At 68.5% G+C, this 20421-nt stretch overlaps 1 protein-coding gene across 4 annotated transcripts in view; it reads left to right on the top strand.

Moving 5' to 3' along the window:
* The window catches only part of VAV2 (vav guanine nucleotide exchange factor 2), a 122147-nt gene that overhangs the window by 17485 nt on the left and 84241 nt on the right, over positions 1–20421 (top strand). For all 4 annotated transcript variants that reach the window (XM_089322350.1, XM_089322355.1, XM_089322359.1 and 1 more), the window contains exon 2: positions 15138–15254. In XM_089322350.1, coding sequence (XP_089178476.1) covers positions 15138–15254 — 117 coding nt within the window. The remainder of the gene's footprint in view (positions 1–15137; positions 15255–20421) is intronic.

Below are 20421 nucleotides of genomic sequence, written 5' to 3'. Positions count from 1 at the left end.
ATGGCTGGAGCTGCGCCAATCCGAAGCCAGCAGCCAGGAGCTTCTTCTGGGTCTCCCACGCTGGTGCAGGGACCCAAGGACCTGGGCCATCTTCTACTGCTTTCCCAGGCTACAGCAGAGAGCTGGATCGGAAGTGGAGCAGCCAGGACTTGAACTGGTGCCCATATGGGATGTCGGCGCTGCAGGCCAGGGCGTTAACGCACTATGCCACAGCGCTGGCCCCATGTCCTCGGTTCTCTTAAGGAGCGAGGGTGCCCCCAGCACGCCGGCGTGGGGGTTGGCCGCTGGCCGCCCAGGCCTCATGCTGTCCTCCTGAGCTCTCTCTGGCTCGGTCAGCAAGGTGGGGCAGGTGTGGCCGCTCCAGAGCCTCAGGAAGTGGACGTAGCCTGGCCGCTCCCGCCTCGTGGGGGGTGTGGGGCTCTGGGGTCGCGCGAGGCTGGGCAGGTGTCAGAGGACTGACCGGGCAGCCGCGGAGGTGCTGTCCGTGAGAGCGCTGCGTCTGCTGCTCCCTCCGCCTCCCCTGCCGGCTCCGCGGTCCTGGTCTGGGTGCCCGTGGCGTGTCTGGGAGAGGGAGGCCCTCCCCTCCCAGAAGACAGGTCTAACGTTCGTTTGCCCAGAGGTGATTTTTCCTAGGGGCCGCTTGCCACGGGTCAGCAGCACCTGCCCGGGCGCTGTGGGTGGGAGGTGGCTCGGGTGCGGCCGCTCGGTACAGTCAGGTGGATTGGTGATGTCTGCACAGCATGAGTGATTGGTGATGTCTGGAGTGGGCACCGGCATCCACCAGCCGGCTAGGAGCACCCGTGGCGCGGCTCTTCCCTGGCTGTGTCCTGCCGTTCCCGCGTCCACTGTGCCCCTTGGGGCCGGCTCAGGTGCCCCCATGGGATGGCCTACCCTGCTCGGGGCATCACCTTCCGTTTCACCCACAGAGACCCCCGGCCCCCACGCAGGGGGCGCTGCAGCTGCCTCAGGCCCTGGCTGGGCCCTGTGTCTCAGGATTCCAGCCTCCGTGGTGCCCAGAGGCACTGGGGAGTGAGAGGTCACCCCCTCCCCATTGCAGGCCCGCCGCCCCGGGACAGGAGAAATATCCCACCCGGCTCCCTGGCCCTGGCGTGGAAAAGTGGTCACTGCTGTGGTTCGTGGAGCTGTGCCCACGGCGACACCCGTGCGTGAGGGTGCTGGAGGTGGCTCGGCTGGCTCCCTGGGGTCCCACGCATCTCCCGAGCAGCCCCCCTGGCCTCCTGGGCCTCTCCAGTGGCGGAGGCCTGGCCAGGGACTGGAGAGAGTGCCTGCCGACTCCGGTGGTTGGGAACTTGAGCTGTGGAAGATGGGGTCCCCACAGACGGGGTCCCCCACAGATAGGGCCGCCCCGGCCCCGCTGCGCCTCAGCATGTGCCCCCCGTGCCCGTCGGATCCGAGCAGGACTCAGCATCCCTGGGTCGCGGCCCGGCCCTGGCTGCCGGCTGCTTTCCCGGCATCTGTGCCACGAGACCCCTGGAGGGTGGGGGGCGTGGGCAGGGCTGCCGGGTGGGGAGGGGCGGAGGGCTTGGAGCCTGGGGACCGGAGAGGCTGGTGGGGAGGCCCAGGAGGAGAGCCCAGGCCCAGAGGGTGGGCACAGGTGGACAGCAAGGTGGGCGTGTGGGGAGTGCGGCGAGAGGCGCGGGTGGGGCTGGCTGTGGGGAGCTGGGGTCTGGACCCTGGTTTGCAGCTCGCCCCTGTCCCAGGCGTTCCCAAGGCTCCTCTGGAGGTTTGGGGTGTTTTTCCTTTCAATTTAAAAACGTTTATCTAAGAGACAGAGAGCAGCCAGCTTGTCCCCACCTGCCGGCTCACTCCTCTAAGGCCTGTGGTGCCTGGGGCTGGGTCAGGCGGAGCCGGAGCTCCTGCAGCTCTGCCTGTGGGTGCGGACCTGCTATGTGAGCCATCGCGCTGCCTCCTGGGAGTGCAGTGGCAGGAGGCTGGGGCGGGAGCCCGGGAGGGACTCTGCTGTGGGAGGGGGGCGGTGGGCTGCGGTCCTGGTGCCTAGGCAGAGCCAGGCTCCGCCCCACAGGCTCCGCCCCCAGGCTCCGCCCCCAGGCTCCCGCCAGCCCAGCCTGTGAGCCCGCCCTGGGCCCCTGTCTCGCCCCAGGGGAGTTGCTCCATGCTTCCTGAAAGTGACACCTGGGGTGGGGGTGGGGCGCTGACGGCCCCTGTCACTCTGCCCAGCCTATCAGGGCCCTCGAGTGGGCCCGGTCACTCCTGGGGCACAGCAGGTGGGGGGCGGCCCCTGACAGGTGCAGGGTTTCCTGGGACCCCAGGCCCGGCTCAGCTTGTCCCAGTGCTGGGTGGGGAGAAGACCCCCAGGCCTTGGGTGGACGGAGCTGTTCACAGCCACATGGGTCGTGACAGTGAAGCGGGAAGGGACCTGATGGTCCCAGGGGAGGGGGCCGAGAGGAGGAGCCGGATGTGAGACCCACATTGAGTGAGGCCCGCGGTGCAGCGGTGGTGCCGGGCCCCCTTGATGGCTGTGGCTCCCCGGTCTGGAGCGGCCGTTTCTGTGCCGGGAGAAAAGCATGGAGGGAGGTGCCCCCCGCCCACCCCCCGCGCCCATTGCAGTGGGACCCGCGGGTGGCAGCCAGTGCGTCAGCTGCCTCCGAGGGCCAGGATGGGCCCGGCCTCCCCACCGGGCTCCACCAGGACCGCCGTGGCCCCAGTGCCCGTGGCAGAGCTGTGGCACGGTTCTTTCAGCCCAGAGCACCCGACGGGAGGGCGTTTGAGACCGGCGCCCCTGGGTTCCTGGCAGCCTGCCCTTGCCTGACCTCGGGCAGGTGGGGCTGGGCCGGCGCTGCCCTCGCAGCTGCTGCACCAGCCGGGGTCAGGATGACCTGGGGCACTACCCGGGCACTTCCTGCCCCTCCCCTCCCTCGGGCTGCTGGGTGTGGGCCCACGGTTGGATTGGGGTCATTGGGCCCCTTCCCCACCTGCTGGTCTCCTGTGAGCTCTGCCCTGGGGGCCTGGCGCTGGTGTTGCCGGAATTTCCAGGAAGCACAGCTTCTCAGGTGACTGGGGGGGGGGGCGCGCCTGAGACCCTTGGCCGGCTGGGGGGGGCTGCTCACACCGGCTCGGTTCCCTCCCCGAGACTTAGCCGGAAGTGATGCCGTTCTGAGGAATTCTAGCTTACGACTCACCGGGGGTGGGAGGGGACGAGATAAATAACTCAGGTTAAAGGTTAAAGACACGCCTCCTCCTGGGGGACCCAGACCCTGCCCGAGCCCCCCGCGTGGAGGCGCTGTGGGGCCGAGGGCTTCTTGAGCGGGACCCCCCCCTCCGGACCTGGAGTTCCGAGCCCCCGAGCTGGGAGGCTGTGCTGACCGCTCGGGGCCTGTGGGCTCTGTCGCCCTGAGCGTCCCCGTGGGGGGGTCCCCAGGAGCAAAGCCACGTTTCAGGGGCCGCCCTGGGGTGGGGCGGGCAGGCGTGAGGAGCTCCGGGCTGGCTGTGTCAGCGTCCAGCATTGGCCTTGCTCCGTGGAGCCACAGAACCAGGCCAAAATGAGGGGCTGGATGAAGGGTTCGGGCCCCCCAGGAGGCAGGAGCAGTCTGGGAACCCAGGGGCTCAGAGCGCCGGAGCCCCTCCCCACAGACCCAGCCGTGCACCTGCGGCCCTGACCTCCCTGCTGTGAGAGTGAGAGCCCCGGGCAGGGCAGAGGGAGGGAGCCTGCTGTGAGAGCCCCGGGCAGGGCAGAGGGGGGGAGCGGCAGAGGGAGGGAGCGTGCGCCTGCCTTTCTCCTCGACTCATTGAACTTGCGTTTACTGCAAACCCACAGGGGCGGAATGAAACTGAGGCGCGTTCAGAAAACAGGAAAAATACCACGACAGGAAAAATACCATGACGAGGCATCGCCCGCCCCCCCCCCATACCATGACGAGGCATCGCCCGCCCCCCCCATACCATGACGAGGCATCGCCCGCCCCCCCCATACCATGATGAGGCATCGCCTCCCCCCCCACCCCCCCGTACCATGACGAGGCGTCCCCCCCCCGACGAGGCGTCCCCCCCCCATGACGAGGCGTCCCCCCACCATGACGAGGCGTTGCCCGCCTCCCCCTCCCCATACCATGACGAGGCGTCGCCCGCCCCCCCCTCCCCATACCACGACGAGGCGTCGCCCGCCTCCCCCGCCCCATACCATGATGAGGCATCGCCCCGCCCCCCTCCCTGTACCATGACGAGGCGTTGCCTGCCCCCCCACCATGACGAGGCGTTGCCCATCCCCACCCCCCCACCCCCCTCCCCGTACCATGACGAGGCGTCGCCTGCCCCCACCCCCGCCTGGAGCGCAGAGCGGCTCCGTCCTCGCGCTCCTGTGGACGTCTTTGCTCCCATGGCACGCACGCCACCTGTGGGTGCAGGTGCACACGGCACACACAGGCAGCCACACGCACGCACACATGAGCACGCATGCGCACACACCCTGTCACACACGCACCGCGTGCCCAGGCAAACAGGTGCATCCCTGTGCACTCCCCACGGCCCTGCCGGCTGGGGTTCGGTCGCATCGCCCAGGTAGCAGCACGGGGAGTTCTGGGAGCGTGAGGAAGCCAGGAGGGCCTGTCCCATCGGGCACCTTGTGGACGCACCGCTCCTCCTCGGGCCTGGCCGCCGCCCCTGCCTGTGGCTGAGCTGAGCTGGCAGCGTCCGGCATGCGTGTGGGCCTCAGCCCTCCACAGGTGGCCAGCGGCCAGCCCAGAGCTGCGTGGGCGTCCTTGGGGGCAGCTGTTCACACAAGGCCCGCCCACTTCTCAGAAGTCCCTGGGTGCGCTGGGGTGCTACAGACCGCAACATTTTACTCCGTCTCGAAATGAGGCAGGGGGGCGCCCACCGGACACGCAGCAGCCCCTGGGGAACAGACCCCGGGGCCTGCAGCCCGGGTCCCGGGGCGCAGGTGGTGGGAGTGGCGTTCAGGGTTTGGATCCCAGTCTGTCTGAGAGCTGGTGGCGTCCGCCCCTCCTGTACCCGGGCCCCCGCCCCGTGCAGCTGCGCCTGCGGCTGGGGGTCTCGGTGCCAGAGGGGGTGGCTCGTGGGTGGGTCTGGGGCTCAGAAACCCCCTCTGCGAGGGGCCGCAGGGAGCGAGGTGGCAGAGGTCGGTGACTGGGAGCAGAGCCCAGGAGGCCTCTGGCCTGTTCTCCCCAGAGTGCATCTGCCCACACCTCTGACATCGCACCCACCCATCTGTCCATCATCCAGTTAGCCACCCACGCAAACAGCTGTCCATCCAAACACCCATCTACCCATCCATCCATCTGTCCACCTGTCAATCTGGCCATCCATCCCCCTCCCCACTCATCTACTCACCCATCCCTCCCTCCATCCACCCATCCACTGACCCACTCAGCCATCTGCCCACCTGTCCATCCACCCACTTGTCTGTCCATCCATCTGTCCATCCACCCACCCGGCCATCCATCCATCCACCCGTCCCCCAACCTGTCTGTCCAGCCACCCGTCTGTGCACCCCCCAACCTGTCCGTCCACCCCCCCACCTGTCTGTCCCCCTACCTGTCCATCCACTCACCCGTCTGTCCATCCATCCCCCCATCCGTCCATCCCCCCACCTGTCCGTCCACCCACCCGTCTGTCCATCCATCCACCCATCCCCCACCCGTCCGTCCATCCATCCCCCCATCCGTCCATCCCCCCACCTGTCCGTCCACCCACCCGTCCGTCCGTTTAGCCCCCGCCCCATCTTTTGCTAGTTGCTTCTGCAGACGCTCGCCCAGGGCCCGCCATGTTGGGTGTGCAGAGCACAGCGGGTCAGGGCAGAGGGCAGCCTCTGACCGGCGGCCCCGCCTGTGGCTGCTGTGGTCGGTGACCCTGGACTGCCCCTCGCAGGCCCAGGGGGTGGGGAGGCCAGCGGCCTGTCCAGGAGCAGCTGTGACAGGGAGGCAGGCGAGGCTGAGGCAGGTGACATGTGGGGGCCCCGTCATCCCAGCTCCTTGCTGTGGGCCTCCCAGGCCCGGGTGCTACGTTGGGTCTGCACCTGCTGGGTCTGCAGGGTGCTGCCCTGGGGAGGCTGAGCTCCTTGGTGACTGGGACACTGGAGGTGACCCCAGGAGGCTGACGAGGGGCCCCCGGGGCACAACGTCCCCGAAGCCTGCGCCTTCCCCGCCCCTCCCCGTGTGCCAGCTCCTGCCCACTTGGCATTGGCCTGGGGTGAGTGTGGAGGGTTTGGCGCGGGCGCAGCGGCCTTGGGCCTCCAGCGGAGGGGGCCGGCCCCCGCCAGCTGCCTTCCCGGCGAAGCCACGTGTGCCTCTGGTTCCCACCGGGGAGGGAGGCGGTTTGTGTCCCCCCGCTTGGGATGCTTCCCGATGCTTCGCTCCAGCATTTTCTGCTCGGCAGGAAGGGATAATAGCAAGAGTCGTCGCCAGGCTGGGGCGCCGATCCGGTGCGTGCCGGCCAAGGCGGATGCTCCCAGCGGGCCGTGGGGGAGTGCCTGCCTGCCTCAGGCTGTGTGTGGGGGGGTGTCCGCTGGAGGAGCGGGGAGGGGGCGGCTCTGGGGTGACCCTGGAGAAGAGACGGAGCAGACGAAGCGGCAGAGATGCGGTGATTTCCCGACTGGCTTGCGAGCCCTGTGCGCCCGTGGCAGAGAGAGGAGGGCCCGGTGAGAGCTCCGGGGGTGGGGGCTCACCCCGCCGAGCCGTGCCCGCCTGCAGAGCCCCCAGCCAGAGAGCGGGATTGGGATCTCCCAGCATCCAGGCGTCGCTCAGGGAAGGCGGTTATGCACCAGGACACTGGAAAAGCCATTCCCGCTGGCTTTGTGGGAGACCTTGGCCCTGACCTTGAAGTCTTGGTACCACTGCCCCCCTTTCCCGCCCCCTGCCCCTGCAGGCTGCTGTGAGGGGCTCCCGTCCAGGTCCTGGGAGGAGGGCTGGCGGCCGTGGGCCTGGTACATAGTCGGTGCCTGTTACGTGTCAGTAGGCTGATCCGGGAGGCAGAGCCGAGAACGAAGCCCCCGGCCCCGCAGACGGGCAGTCGGGCGCTGGGCCAGGACGGCTGTGCTTGGTGGCTTTGCCGTGCACCCTGGCATCAGCTTTGCAGCTGGGCACAGCCTGGGCGGGTGCCCTTGGTCCGCCGGCTCACCCACACGGGAGCCGCTGCAGACCCCGCTCACCACAGCTCCCAGGCTGTGACACGGAGCCACCACGGCCGCCGGCCTCGAGCCCTGGGCCCCGCGCCGGGTGAGGAGCCCACAGACACGGCCACGTCGTGGGATCAGTGCTGGGTTGGCGGTGTGGGTGGCCACACCGGGGTGCGCTGTCCACACGCTGCCCAGACCTGGCCGATCTAGAGCCGGGCCTTGCTGAGCCTGGTCACTGTGGAAGGGACCCCTCCCCCTCGGTTACAGACCCCTGAGGGGGCGCCTGCCCAGCTGAGTCAGTGGGCGTGGCCACCGAGCAGACCCTGCTGCCTCCCACGCCTTGTGGAGTCGCTGGTTTGGGGGGGTAGCGCGGCTGTTGGGGGGGTTCGGCACCGGAGCACCCGGAGTGCCTCCCACCTCTTGTCCGCCGTCTACTTGTTTGTTTCCTGGCTTCTGTTTTGTCTTGGGTTAGAGAGCGTGGCGCCGCCATCCACGGGTCACTCCCCAGGTGCCTGCACCGGGCAAAGCCAGGAGCCTGGGGTTCCTTCAGCCCCCCACGGCGCGGCAGGGACCCGAGGACTCAAGCCCGGGCTGCCGCCTTCCGGGGTGTGTGTCCTCGGGGGGCTGGAGTCGGCAGCGGAGCCGTGGGCTGGGGGCCCCGAGCGGCATCTCACCTGCGCCAGGTATGGTTGCCGTCCCACAGTCTTGGTGCCGCCTGTCGTGGTGGTGCCGGCGTGGCCACCGTGCCCACGCTCTGGGCCTTTGCTCTCCAGCCGCGGAGGTCGGGCGAGGAGCCTGCTGCGTCTTACAGAGACCCGGAAGCTTCCCGGCTATCGAGGGCCTGGAGGTGGCTGTGCTGCCTCTCCTGGGGGTGTCCCTGGAGGCTGGGGCAGCCTGGGACATGGCTGGCTGGCCATGAGCGGAGACTCAGGTGCCGGCAGGTGTCTGTCTCCTGGTCCCTGGACAGCAGCTCCCGAGCCTCTGGGGTGGCCGGGAAGGTGGCAGGGTCGTGTGGGAGTGGTCGCTCCTCAGACGCAGCCGCTCGGCCGGGGGCTCTGCCCTGGGTGCTGATCACAGGGCCCAGCCCCTGCCTCGCTCCTGTGGGCTCCTTGTCTCTGGGCCTCCTGGGAGAGCTGGCCCTGGTGCTGAGCAGGGACAGTGGCCAGGCCGGCGCTGCTGCTGTGACCTCTGCAGGGCGGGGGAGGGGCCCGGGGAGGTGGACGGGGTGGTCTCTGTGTGTGTTAGGGATTTTCCAGGGACAGGGAAGGGCGGGGCGGGGTGTCTCCAGGACCCAGCCTGGGGCTCCCCCAGCTCTGGGGGTGCAGGCAACGTCCCCCAGTGCAGCCCAGCCGCAGGGCAGCCAAGGCACTGCCTCAGGCCGGAGCCGCCCGCGGGCCTGGGGCAGATCCGGTTCACCCTCCGCCCGCCTCAGGTTCCCACATCTGCCCAGTGGGACTCAAATACAAGGTCATCGAAGGGTGGACAGAACGTGGACGGAAAAGCAAATGTCCCGGGAGTGAGATGGCCCACGCGTGCTGGGGACGGCGCACAGGTCAGGCTGGGGACGGCGCACGGGTCAGGCTGGGGGCGGCGTGCACAGGGACGCTTCCACTCCCTCAGAAGCCTGGTTTCGTGGCCGGGCCCCAGAGCTTGCCCTGCTCAGTGTCGGCTTCTTCACCCTGGCCCTGAGTTTTCCCTGAAAGTACTGTTTTTTTTGTTTGTTTTTTAAAGATTTTTTAAAAGGATTGTATTGATATGAAAGGTAGAGCCACAGAGAGGCAGAGAGAGAGACACACAGAGAGACAGAGAGAGAGAGAGAGAGAGAGAGAGAGAGGGAGGTCTTCCATCCGCTGGTTCACTCCCCAGACGGCCGCATCGGCTGGAGCTGCGCTGATCTGAAGCCAGGAGCCAGGAGCTTCTCCCACGTCTCCCACACGGGTGCAGGGGCCCAAGCACTTGGGGCATCCTCCACTGCTTTCCCAGGCCACAGCAGAGAGCTGGATTGGAAGTGGAGCAGCCGGGACTCGAACCAGTGCCCATATGGGATGCCGGCACCGCAGGCAGTGGCTTTACCCGCTCCGCCACAGCACCAGCCCCCCTGTTTTCTTCTTCTTCTTCTTTTTTTTTTTTTTGACGGGCAGAGTGGACAGTGAGAGAGAGAGACAGAGAGCAAGGTCTTCCTTTGCCGTTGGTTCACCCTCCAATGGCCGCCGCGGCGCGCTGCGGCCGGCGCACCGCGCTGATCCGATGCCAGGAGCCAGGAGCCAGGTGCTTTTCCTGGTCTCCCATGGGGTGCAGGGCCCAAGCACCTGGGCCATCCTCCACTGCACTCCCGGGCCACAGCAGAGGGCTGGCGTGGAAGAGGGGCAACCGGGACAGAATCCGGCGCCCCGACCGGGACTAGAACCCGGTGTGCCAGCGCCGTTAGGCGGAGGATTAGCCTAGTGAGCCGCGGCGCCGGCCCCTGTTTTCTTCTTAAAAGTGTTTCTGTTCTCCCCGGCTCAGAAGGCTGTGGGCCAGCCGGGTTAAAGGTCAGTGGCCTGGCCGCCTCCCAGGTTTCCACGACCTCGCTGTGAGAACCCAGTCTCCTTCCCGGAACATGGGGGCTTTGCCGTGATGGCTCGGGGCTGCTTGGAGCCTGTGCCTGGTGTTCTGGGGAACTCTGGCCACGGCCGAGCTTCAGTGACCCGGGGACTGGAGGCACCAGAGGGTGAGCGCTGGCAGGGTTCCGGCGCCCTGGGCCAGCCCCCAGTGCAGAGACAGGATGCATCCAGGCACACACTGGCAGGGGGGCCGGCCTGGACAGGGTGGGGGTGGGCGAGCCACAGCCCCGAGGGCATCAGGGGGCCCTCGCTGTCCTGCATGGGCTGCACGGGGTGCGGAGCCAGTGCCGGGCCGGTGGGGCTGCGACATGCAGGTGCCGGGTGGCGTCCTTGGTGAGGCTCCGAGGCCCGTGTCCACGCCCAGCTGCACCGCTTACCCTGTGCCTCTGCGGAATGGGGCAGGGACACCGTCCCTGTTGGGGGCACATCGCCAGCTGAGGGTGGGTTTGTGCCGCTCCACTCCTGTGCCGCCTCCCTGGCCACGCGCAGGGCGGTCCTGGATTCACGATGGAGGCCCTGCCCGCTCCCGGACTCAGTTTCCCCATTTGCGCCCAGCCCAGTGCTGGGGGGTGTGAGTGTCCGGGACCTGGCAGGTCTGGGGGGCCGGGGTGGGGGGTCCTTGCGGCCCGAGGGCTGCCTCTGCCCATGGTCCCTTTTGCTGGGCTGCAGGTGCTCCTGTCAGGCCGAGGCTGTCCCTGGCGGCATCACCCACTGTCGTGAGCCGGCTTCAAAGCGCCCAGGAGATGGGGCTGTGGGGGGGACCGCACGGGCACGGCCCTGGCTCTGCCTCCTCCGGGGGGGCACGCAGCCCGCTGGCAGCTCCGCCTCCCACGCTGCACCCCCGGAGGGACAGCTGACAGTGGGCTGTGTTGTCCAGCTGAGCTGGGGAGGTGGGGGCTGGGCGCAGGGCAGCCTGATTGGCCCCGAGGCGGCTGACTGACGGGCTGAGAAGCAGCTGATGTCCAGTGAGCAGGTGGCTCCCGCCCGCCTCCTGACCCTCGGCCAGCCCTGCAGGAGGCATTGTTTGCAGTCGGGAGGCGGAGTCCTGGCTGCGGTGGGGGCTGTGGGGTCGGGAGCTGGGGCGGCCCTGTCCCCTCTGAGTGCCCTAAACAAACACAGCGGGACCCTGCTGCCCACTAGGCTGGGCTGCTTGTCACAGGGCCGGCGTCCTGGGTCAGGCCCAAAGTGTGGCCACGCAGCCTGGCTCCCGCCTGGGGACCAGCCCTGGCGTCTGGAGGCTGGGGAGGCACTGGCGCCGTGGTACCGAGGGGCCACATGACATCCTCAGACTGGGCCACTTAGGAGACACAGGGGTCCCCTTGAGAAGTGGGCGGGGCCTGGCGCTGTGGCGTAGCGGGTAAAACTGCCGCCTGCAGCGCCGGCGTCCCATGTGGGCACCAGTTCGAGTCCCGGCTGCTCCTCTTCTGACCCAGCTCCCTCCTAATGCACCTGGGAAAGCAGTGGAAGATGACCCGAGTCCTTGGCCCCTGCACCTGCGTGGGAGACCTGGAAGAAGCTCCTGGCTTCAGCCTGGCCCAGTTCTGACCGTTGTGGCCATTTGGGGAGTGAACATCGGATGGAAGATTCCCTCTCTCTCTCTGTCTCTGTCTCTGTCTCTGTCTCTCTCCATAACTCTGCCTTTTGAATAAAATAAATCTTCAAGTAGTACCAGGACCGGCTGGAGGGTCCTCCACCTGCACACAGCACCCTCTAGAGGGTCTTCCTGCACAAGCAGATGTGGGCCCTTGTTCTGCCTCCTGGTTTCCCTTCGTCTAAAATGGACTGGGCTCCCGAGGGGGAGGGGTCAGCACTGGGAGGGAGGCCGGGGCCATGTGCTGCCTCCTGGGGTGGCGGAGCCGGGAGCCGCCGTCCAGCCTCTTTGTCCTCCCCTCTTTGTCTTTCCCGGCCCTGGAGTCTGTGTCTTCTGGGGCCTGGGCCGGGAGCTGAGCTGCCCTGGGCTGGGGCTGGGGCTGGGGAGTGGCCGGGCAGAGGCCAGGTCCGCCCTCCCCTCACCCCGCCCCAGCATGGGGCCGGCAGCTCTGAGCCCCGAAAGGAAGCTGGGGTCTCGCCAGCTGTGATTACGGGCAGGGCCTGTATAATTAACTCTAAAAATGGGAGGCCGAGGAGGGATTAAAATAAATGCGCAGAGAGACTGCCGATGAGCTGCGTGCAGAGAATGAGCGGGCTCAGGGCTCAGGGCTCAGGGCGGGGGTCCCGGGGGCGGACCCTGGCGTGCCCGGCCTGGGCTGTCGTCACAAAGCCGGCAGAGTTGGTGGCTCCCAGCAGCAGAGGGTTCGTGTCCCCAGGTCAGGGCCCCGGGTGTCGGCAGGTCGGTCTCCCTCCGCCCGCGGGGGCTGCTGGCCGTCCCGGGGTGGGCGTGGGTGCTCCTGGCCTGTGGCTGCGCTGCACCTGCTGTGAGGCCGCCTCTTGGTGCGTCTGTGTGCGCCTCTCTCTCTGTCTGCTTCAATTAGACTCTTTACTGTGATAAAATCCACAGACGTAGCATGTGCAGCTCCGGCTCTTTCGAGGGGCACCCCCAAGTGCCAGGAAGCACAGCCGCACCCCGAGCCCTTCACTCCCAAACTGGAGCTCTGGCCCCCGAAACGCTGTCTCCCCACCCCATCGCCAGCCCCTGCACCCCCGGTTCCACTTCCTGTCTGAATCTGAGGACCCCGGCACCCGTGGAGCCCTGGTGTTCTGTCGGCCTCCGGTGTCGGAATCCTCCAGAAACGTGAGGTCACGGAGAGACAGAGGCAGGAGCCGTTTGTGGCTTTTAATTAACTGGAATGAAAACGGGGCCGGCGCTGTGGTGTAGAAGGTGACGCTGCCGCCTGCAGCGCCGGCATCGCACATGGGCGTGGGTTCGAGTCCCGGCTGCTCCACTTCCCATCCAGCTCTGCTGTGGCCTGGGAAAGCAGTGGAAGATGCCCAAGTCCTTGGGTTCCTGTACCTGCGTGGGAAACCCGGCAGCTCCTGGCTCCTGGCTTCAGATCAGCGCAGCCCCGGCTGTTGTGGCCATCTGGGGAGTGAACCAGCCGATGGAAGACCTCTCCCCCACCCCCAACTCTGCCTCTCAAATCAATCTTTAAAAAAATCCAGCTTTTCAGGTGGAGCAGCCTGTCTGGTGGCCCCCCTCCTGCACAGCCGTCTGTAGGACGTGGCCCTCGTTCTAGAAAGTTCTGCCGAAGGCTACGGCTCCAGGGCAGGCAGAGACGGGGCTGCTGACGTGTTGACCCAGTCGGGCCCGCGGCCAGCTCTGGCTTCTGTGACGTTGATTTTATTTCATTTCGCTGTCAGGCGTTGCGGCTGTCCTTTGCCGCGGGGAGGTGTAAGGTTACGGGTAACTCGGCTCCGGTTAATCTCCCGCGTCTGACGGCCGCGCTGCGGCTGGGGAAGGGGGTGTCCTTGTTCTCAGGAAGCCGTGTGTGCCGGGGAGAGGACGGAGCGGGGAGGGCAGCGGCCCAGCCAGGGACGGCCCCGCGGCGAGAGTGGCCCACGCGGTGTCTGGCGGGGGTGGCTTGCTCCTGGGCAGGTCTCTGTGTGGCCTGTCCTGCCGAGCGCGTCCGTTTGTCTGCCTCCCTGCAGGGCTCGTCTGGGCGGGTCTCGGGCCAGGCGTGCTGGGGTCCTTGCCGTGTGACCTCCCGTGCGGGGCTGCATGGGGGGCCGGTGGCTCCTGCTCGCCGGATGCCCACCTGTGCCAGGCAGGTGTATCAGGAGACCAGGCTGCAGGGGCGGGGCCGCTCTGCCTGGTCTGTGTGTGGCCACGGGGACTGGGGCCCGAGGCTCCACAGCCGGCACCGCCAGCCCCTGCTGCTGCCCCCCCCCCCGCCCCCGGCTTCTCCAGCCGTCTCTGCACCAGGACTAGGAAGCTGCCGTCCTGCCCCAGTGCGTCTCAAGTCCAGAGCAGCCTAGCGGTGGGCCTGGTGATGGAAGTTCGGGGATTCTGACCCATGTGCCCACGCCCTCCTGCTGGGTGGCACACGGGTGAGTCCTGGCCGCTGGCTTTGCCACCTTCAAGCTCTTCTCAGAGCCATGTGCCACCAGAAGCCCTGTGCGTGTGCACACGTGTGGGTGCGTGTGTCTGAGGCTGCTGTGAGAGTCAGCGTGGGAGTGGGCTGAAGCGTGGTGGGTGGGGCGTGCGCGCCCGGCGAGGGGGCTGAGCTTCCTGACCGAGGTGGGTGGGTTTGTGTCTCAGAGCGCCAAGACCCTCCCATCCTTGGCCCGGGGCTTCCTCAGGTCCCTCCCTGGGTCTGTGTGTGGTGTGCGGTCCGGGCAGCAGGTGCGTGTCCGTGTGGCCGCAGGGCGTGGCCCGGGGCTTCCTCAGGTCCCTGGGTTTGTGCACCATTGAGGGTGGCAGGTGCATGTCTGTGTGTCCGCAGGGTGTGGCCTGGGGGTTCCGCAGGTCCCTGAGCCTGTGCATGGTCCAGGCAGCAGGTGTGTGTCCGTGTGGCCGCAGGGTGTGGCCCGGGGCTTCCTGAGGTCCCTGGGTCCCTGCGCGGTCTGGGCAGCAGGTGCGTGTCCATGTGGCCGCAGGGCGTGGCCTGGGGGTTCCTGAGGTCCCTGGGTCCCTGCGTGGTCTGGGCAGCAGGTGTGTGTCCGTGTGGCCGCAGGGCGTGGCCTGGGGGTTCCTCAGGTCCCTGGGTCCCTGTGCGGTCCGGGCAGCAGGTGTGTGTCCATGCGGCCGCAGGGCGTGGCCCGGGGGTTCCTGAGGTCCCTGGGTCCCTGTGCGGTCCGGGCAGCAGGTGTGTGTCCATGCGGCCGCAGGGCGTGGCCCGGGGCTTCCTGAGGTCCCTGGGTCCCTGCTCGGTCCGGGCAGCAGGTGCGTGTCCATGCGGCCGCAGGGCGTGGCCCGGGGCTTCCTGAGGTCCCTGGGTCCCTGCTCGGTCCGGGCAGCAGGTGCGTGTCCATGTGGCTGCAGGGCGTGGCCCGGGGCTTCCTGAGGTCCCTGGGTCCCTGCGTGGTCCGGGCAGCAGGTGTGTGTCCATGCGGCCGCAGGGCGTGGCCCGGGGCTTCCTGAGGTCCCTGGGTCCCTGCTCGGTCCGGGCAGCAGGTGTGTGTCCATGCGGCCGCAGGGCGTGGCCCGGGGCTTCCTGAGGTCCCTGGGTCCCTGCTCGGTCCGGGCAGCAGGTGCGTGTCCATGTGGCTGCAGGGCGTGGCCCGGGGCTTCCTGAGGTCCCTGGGTCCCTGCGTGGTCCGGGCAGCAGGTGTGTGTCCATGCGGCCGCAGGGCGTGGCCCGGGGCTTCCTGAGGTCCCTGGGTCCCTGCTCGGTCCGGGCAGCAGGTGCGTGTCCATGTGGCTGCAGGGCGTGGCCCGGGGCTTCCTGAGGTCCCTGGGTCCCTGTGCGGTCCGGGCAGCAGGTGCGTGTCCGTGCGGCCGCAGAGCCGCCCCCGCAGCCCGTGCTGACGCCGCCCCCTCTCGTCCGCAGTTCCTGTGCCTGAAGAACATCCGCACCTTCCTGAAGGTGTGCCACGACAAGTTCGGGCTGAGGAACAGCGAGCTCTTCGACCCCTTCGACCTCTTCGACGTCCGGGACTTTGGGAAGGTGAGTGGCTGCCTGCCTCCTCCCCCGCCTGCCCCTCCCCGGCCCGGGCTCCGGCCCCTGACCGGGCGGCGTCCACAGCGCGGGCCTGGCCAGCCGGGCGCAGAGCTGGGCGGGGTCTCTGCTTGGGGCCAGGCCTCTGCGTGCGTGGGGGGTGGGGGCAGAGGTGCCCCTCCCCCTGCCATGACCCCCGCTGACGCAGGGGAAGCGTGTGGGCATTGCTGCCCCGCCTCCCCAGCCTGGGGTGCTTCCTCCCTGCCGACCCCTGCTCTGGGGGCGCCGGGGGCTGCAGACAAAGCGCTGGTGCAGGTGGCGCCGTCGCTCCTCCACCTGGAGCAGGAAGAGCCGTTCTCACCTGGGTGGGGCTGGGCAGGAGGGCCACAGGCAAACAGCCCCAGAGGTCTCCCCGTGTGCCCAGGGCCACTCGGTGGGTGTCCTGCGGAGCCCAGCTGGTGCTGGTGAGGGGACTCTGGGGCTGGGCGGGTGAACAGGGGTCCTGGCTGAGGGTCGCAGGTGGCTCCCTGACCCTCGGTTCCCACGGCTGTGGGAGCTGGGGAGGGGGCGGGCGGGTGCCAGGGGCTTCCCTAGCCGGGAGCTTCTGTCCCTGCTCTCGGCCCCCGACCCGACTTCCACGTGGGGCAGCCTCCTCTCTGTTGCCCCTTGGGGGCCGGAGTTGGGGAGCTCAGCCTGTGCACCTCAGGCCCCGGCAGGCTGGGGGCGAGGCCTGGCCTGGGTGCCTCAGTTTCTCCAAGTCCCACTGCTGAGTGGTGACGGCACCGTCTCTGCGGCGAGCGGGGCTGGGGACCAGGCTAGTGGGGCTGTGCCTGGGGGGCCGGTGCCAGGGCACCAAACCGGCACCTGCCCGCCGCGGTTGCCGATGGTTTCCGTGCCACACCACCTTCCTTCCCTGTACCCCCCGCAGCTGTGGGCGGCACCGTGGTCACCTGTGCTTTGCATCACTCTCTGGGATTTGGCCCGGTCCGGCACAGGCTCGGGGTGCGGGCCCACCCCTGTTGTCCGGGGTCCCCTGGCTGCTCTGGGTGGGGCTCTGGCCATCCTGGGCGCTCTGGGCGGTGCCCGCTGCGGGCGGGAGGAGGGGGAGCGAAGGCAAAGGACCTGCTGGGGCTGCCGGGCCTGGCCGCCTGCCTCTGCCAGCTCTGTGGATGCCCGTTGGCCTGGTTCCCTCCTCGGGACGTCTCGGGCAGGTGGGCTGCACGGGCCCCTGTGTCTGCCGGGGCCTCCCCCGAGCTTGCCCCCTGCTCAGCCAGCCAGGGAAGCCCACGGCTGTTCCAGCTGTGCCCAGCGGCCCTTGGCAGCGCTCAAGCAGGAAGTGGAGCTTTGCTCTGCCCCCTCCTCGCCCCAGCCCTGGTCCTGAGGAGGCAGCAGTGTCCTGTCCAGGAGGCAGGGCCTCTGTCCCCTCCAGGCGTGGTGCCGTTGGAGGCAAAGGACCAGCCGCAGGGCGGCCCTGCTGGGGGCCTTGCCGTGGGAGGGACGGGGAGGTGAGGCCGCGGGCCCCAGCGCTTTGACGGCTGCCTGTCCCTTGCTAACTCACCCTGAGCCCAGCAGGACAGAGGCTGCGGACAGTTGTTCCGGAAGTTTCCTCCTGCTGGCTGCCTGCCCTGTGTTTTTCCTGAGGGCTGCGTTAAAGATACCAGGTTTCGGCTGAAATACGTCCTGTCTGACTTCCCGTGCCACGCGGCGTGGGTGTGCCACGGGCCGAGCTGTGGCCGCCTGGGCAGTGCGTAGGTCAGCGGGCTTTGCTGGTGGCCGCCGTGGGCCCCGCTCCTCGCTGCTGGCATTGGGAGCCTGGCTCCGGTTCCCGCGTCGTCTCCGTTGTGGGTGGTTTGTCCGGTCCCACAGGGCCGGGGGTGGCAGGCTCACGGTGGCCGGCCCGGGGCGTGGAGTCTGGGTTCTGGCGCGGCTGCTGGGTCTGCGTGGCTTCCTTCCCAGGCCCTGGTCCCTGGAGACGGCCGCTGATGACAGCTGTGACGGCCGCGGCCCCGCCTCTCACTGTCCACTCCCATCATCTCTGCTCTCTGGGACCTGGGTGCAGAACAGGAAGTGGAGGCTCCCGGAAGGCCAGCGACGAGCTCAGGGTCACGCGGCTGGGAGCATGGGGCCCCAGGCCCTCCACGTCCCCCTCCTCCTCCTCCCCGACCCTGCCAGCTCCGGAGCAGCGGTGGGGAGAAGCTCAGCGCCTGCGCGTTGGCGTCGGCGCAGCACCCGGCCAGCCTGGAGCCTCGCTCTTTTAAACAGAGTGGCAGAGTGGAGACGAGCAGAGCTTCCGTCCGCTGGTTCACTGCCCAGATGGCCGCCATGGCCGGGGCTGCGCCAGGCCAAAGCCAGGAGCCGGGAGCTCCAGCCGGGTCTCCCACGTGGGTGCAGGGGCCCAGCACTTGGGCCGTCCCCCGATGCCTTCCCGGGTGCGTTAGCGGGGAGCTGGATTGGAACAAGAGCAGTGGAGACGGAACTCCGATGGGGGTGCCGGCGTCCAGCGTTGGCAGTGGGGACTTGGTCAGCTGGGCCACACCGGCCCCTGGCCTGGAGCCTCAACTTTGTCCTCTGGAAGCAGGGTGACACCACAGGGGAGCCCTCGGGCCGGCTGGTGGGGCTGGGGGTGGCGGTGAGACTTCGGCCGTTGCTGCTGTTAGCGCCACGAGGTCAGGGGCCCCCACGAGGTCAGGGGCGCGGGGCACAGGGGGCGAAGGTCTCAGGAGCCCAGCTCTGGCCTCTGGGGTGGGGCCAGGGAGGGAGGAGGGGCTTCTGCTGCAGCACGGGGTGGGGCCTGGCCAGCTCCTTCTGGACACAGAGTGGTTCCTGTCGCCCCGCCCCCTGCTTCCCACATCCTGGGGACTGACCCCAGCCGTCCTGCCCCTGCCTCTCACCCCATCTGGGAAGGCCAGGCCCTGGCTCGGCATGGCTCGGCGTGGCTCGGCCCTGCGGGTGCTGTGGGTCCAGGCTCTCCTCGGGCGTGGCCTCCTCCTCAGGTTTGTGGCCATGGCCGCCTCCCCTGGCTGGGCTGTGAGCATCCCGCGGGCAGGGCGAGCTTTGCCTTGGAATTCTGCGGGAGCCCTGCCCAGTGCTAGCAGCTACGCGTGAACGCAGGGTCTGAGCAGGGAGGCTGTGGTGCCCTCCAGGGGTCAGGAGGCCCAGGCTGACCCGGCTGCCTCCAGGGCCCGGCCCCAGATTCTTCCCTGGGGTGGAGCAGTGTGGCCTGTGTGCAGGACACGGTTCCCCCTGCGTGCCCCTGCCGGGCACCTGTGGCACCGCCCAGGCCCGTGAAAGCGCCGGGCCCCACCTGCGAGCTCGTGTGTTGGCCTCTCCGGGCGCCGAGACCTGTCCTGCTTGGGCCTGGGTAGCAGCGGGGCCGGGGTGGAGGCCGGGGTGGGCAACATGGGGCCGAGGGGCCACGTGGGTGCGGGGTCGGGCTGTGCTGGGTGAGGCAGAGTACAGGCCTGAGCTGGGGGGCAGGGTGCTGACCGCTGACCACAGCCCTGCAGGGGCCCGGCGTGGTGGGCGCCGGGTGGGCACGGCCTCCCCCAGCCGCGCCGGCCACGCTCGGGAGCAGGAGCAGCCCTCCCTTCTGGGCGTTCCTGGGCCGCGTCCTGTCTGGCGTTTTGCTGTCAAGAAAGGGCCTGAAGTGGCTACAGACAGGACCGAGCCGTCGGCCCGTGGTGCCAGGCTGCCTGCCCCGGGGTTGGGAGCAGGCTGGGGGCGGTGGGCTCTGGGGGCGGGGCCTGGTTCCTGTGATCTGTGTGCCCGGCCCTGCCCGAGCAGTCCTTTTTCTCTCACCACCCCCAGCCTGCGCCTGTCTGCCCGGGACCCTCTCCCACGGCCTGGGGGTCCCTCTCCTGCCCGTGGGGATGGAAGTGCCCGGCACTGGGCCCTCGGTCCTCCTGAGCCAGGCATCACCAGTCGCTCCCAGCACCTCCCCGCTGCGCCCTGGCAGCTTCTCGGCCAGAGCTGGCCCCGGAGAGACCAGCTTGCCTCCCCAGCCTCCCCGTGGCCCTGCCGGCCCTCGACCCCAGGACCCTGTGCTGTGGGCTCAGTGGCCTTGAGGGCTTGGGCAGAGGTGACGCTGCGGGATGAGCTGGGACCGGACCCGACCGACAGCTCCGGCCTGCGCACGCGTGGCTCCCGTGTGGCAGCTGCAGCCGACCCTTCCGTGCGGGGGCCCAGCCGGGGCGACGGAGGTGACGCCGCTGCGTGTCCGCTGTGCCCCCGGGGCGGGGCTGAGTTTGCTCCGGTGTCGGCCACCGGCTGTAGCCAGCTCCCCCGCTCCCTGCCTCCTTGGATTTCTGTCCGTCATCTGCGCACACGTCCCCCAGGCCTGTCGGGTCAGGGCGAGCACAACAGGGCTGGGACTGCCGACCGACCCGCTACGCCCTCTCCAGGTGCAGCCCAGCCTCTGGGGCCTGCTCGCTTCCCCTCCTGTTCGTCCCTGGGACGGGCCTGGCACTCGCTGGCTGCCGTCTCTGACATCGGTGGGACCCGCTGGCCTTCCACAGTGTCCACTCCGCACGCTCACTGCCCGCCAGGAGCAGAGTCCAGCGCGGGGCCACTAACGTCCGAGCTCCTGCCTGAACACGTTTCCTGCCTTTATCTGTGCTGCGTGTGTTTGCAGACCCATCCTGCATGCACACACGTGCACACATACACACACATGCACACACACGTAGGCACACATACACGCGTGTGCATAGCCAGGGTCTAAGACGCCCAGCAGGTTCTGACCTGCCATTTAGAAAAACTGACCTGTTTTACTTATTTGAAAGACAGAGAGAGAGAAGGCTTTTTTCAAGATTTTAATTTAGAGTTACAGAGAGAGAGGTCCTCCATCTGCTGGTTGACTCCCCAAATGGCCACAGTGGCCAGGCCTGGGCCAGTCCTAAGCCAGGAGCCAGGAGCTAAGCCTGGGTGCAGGGGCCCAGGGACTTGGGCATCTCCCACTGCTTTCCCAGGCCACAGCAGGGAGCTGGATCGGAAGAGGAGCAGCCGGGACTTGAACCGGTGCCCCTATGGGATGCTGGCGCTGCAGAGATCTCTCATCTGCTGGTTCACTCCCCAGCAGGCTGCAGCGGCCAGTGCTGGGCCAGGCAGAAGCCAGGGGCCTGGAGCTCCATCTGGGTCTCTGCGTGCAGGGGTGCAGGGGCGGTCAGGGGAGCTGGCT

The sequence above is a fragment of the Oryctolagus cuniculus genome, chromosome 1, assembly GCF_051225735.1.
Source record: "Oryctolagus cuniculus isolate XC-2025 breed Fujian yellow rabbit chromosome 1, ASM5122573v1, whole genome shotgun sequence".
Lineage (NCBI taxonomy): Eukaryota > Metazoa > Chordata > Mammalia > Lagomorpha > Leporidae > Oryctolagus > Oryctolagus cuniculus.
Note: the sequence above shows the minus strand (reverse complement) of the source record. Positions and strands in the feature narration are given on the sequence as shown.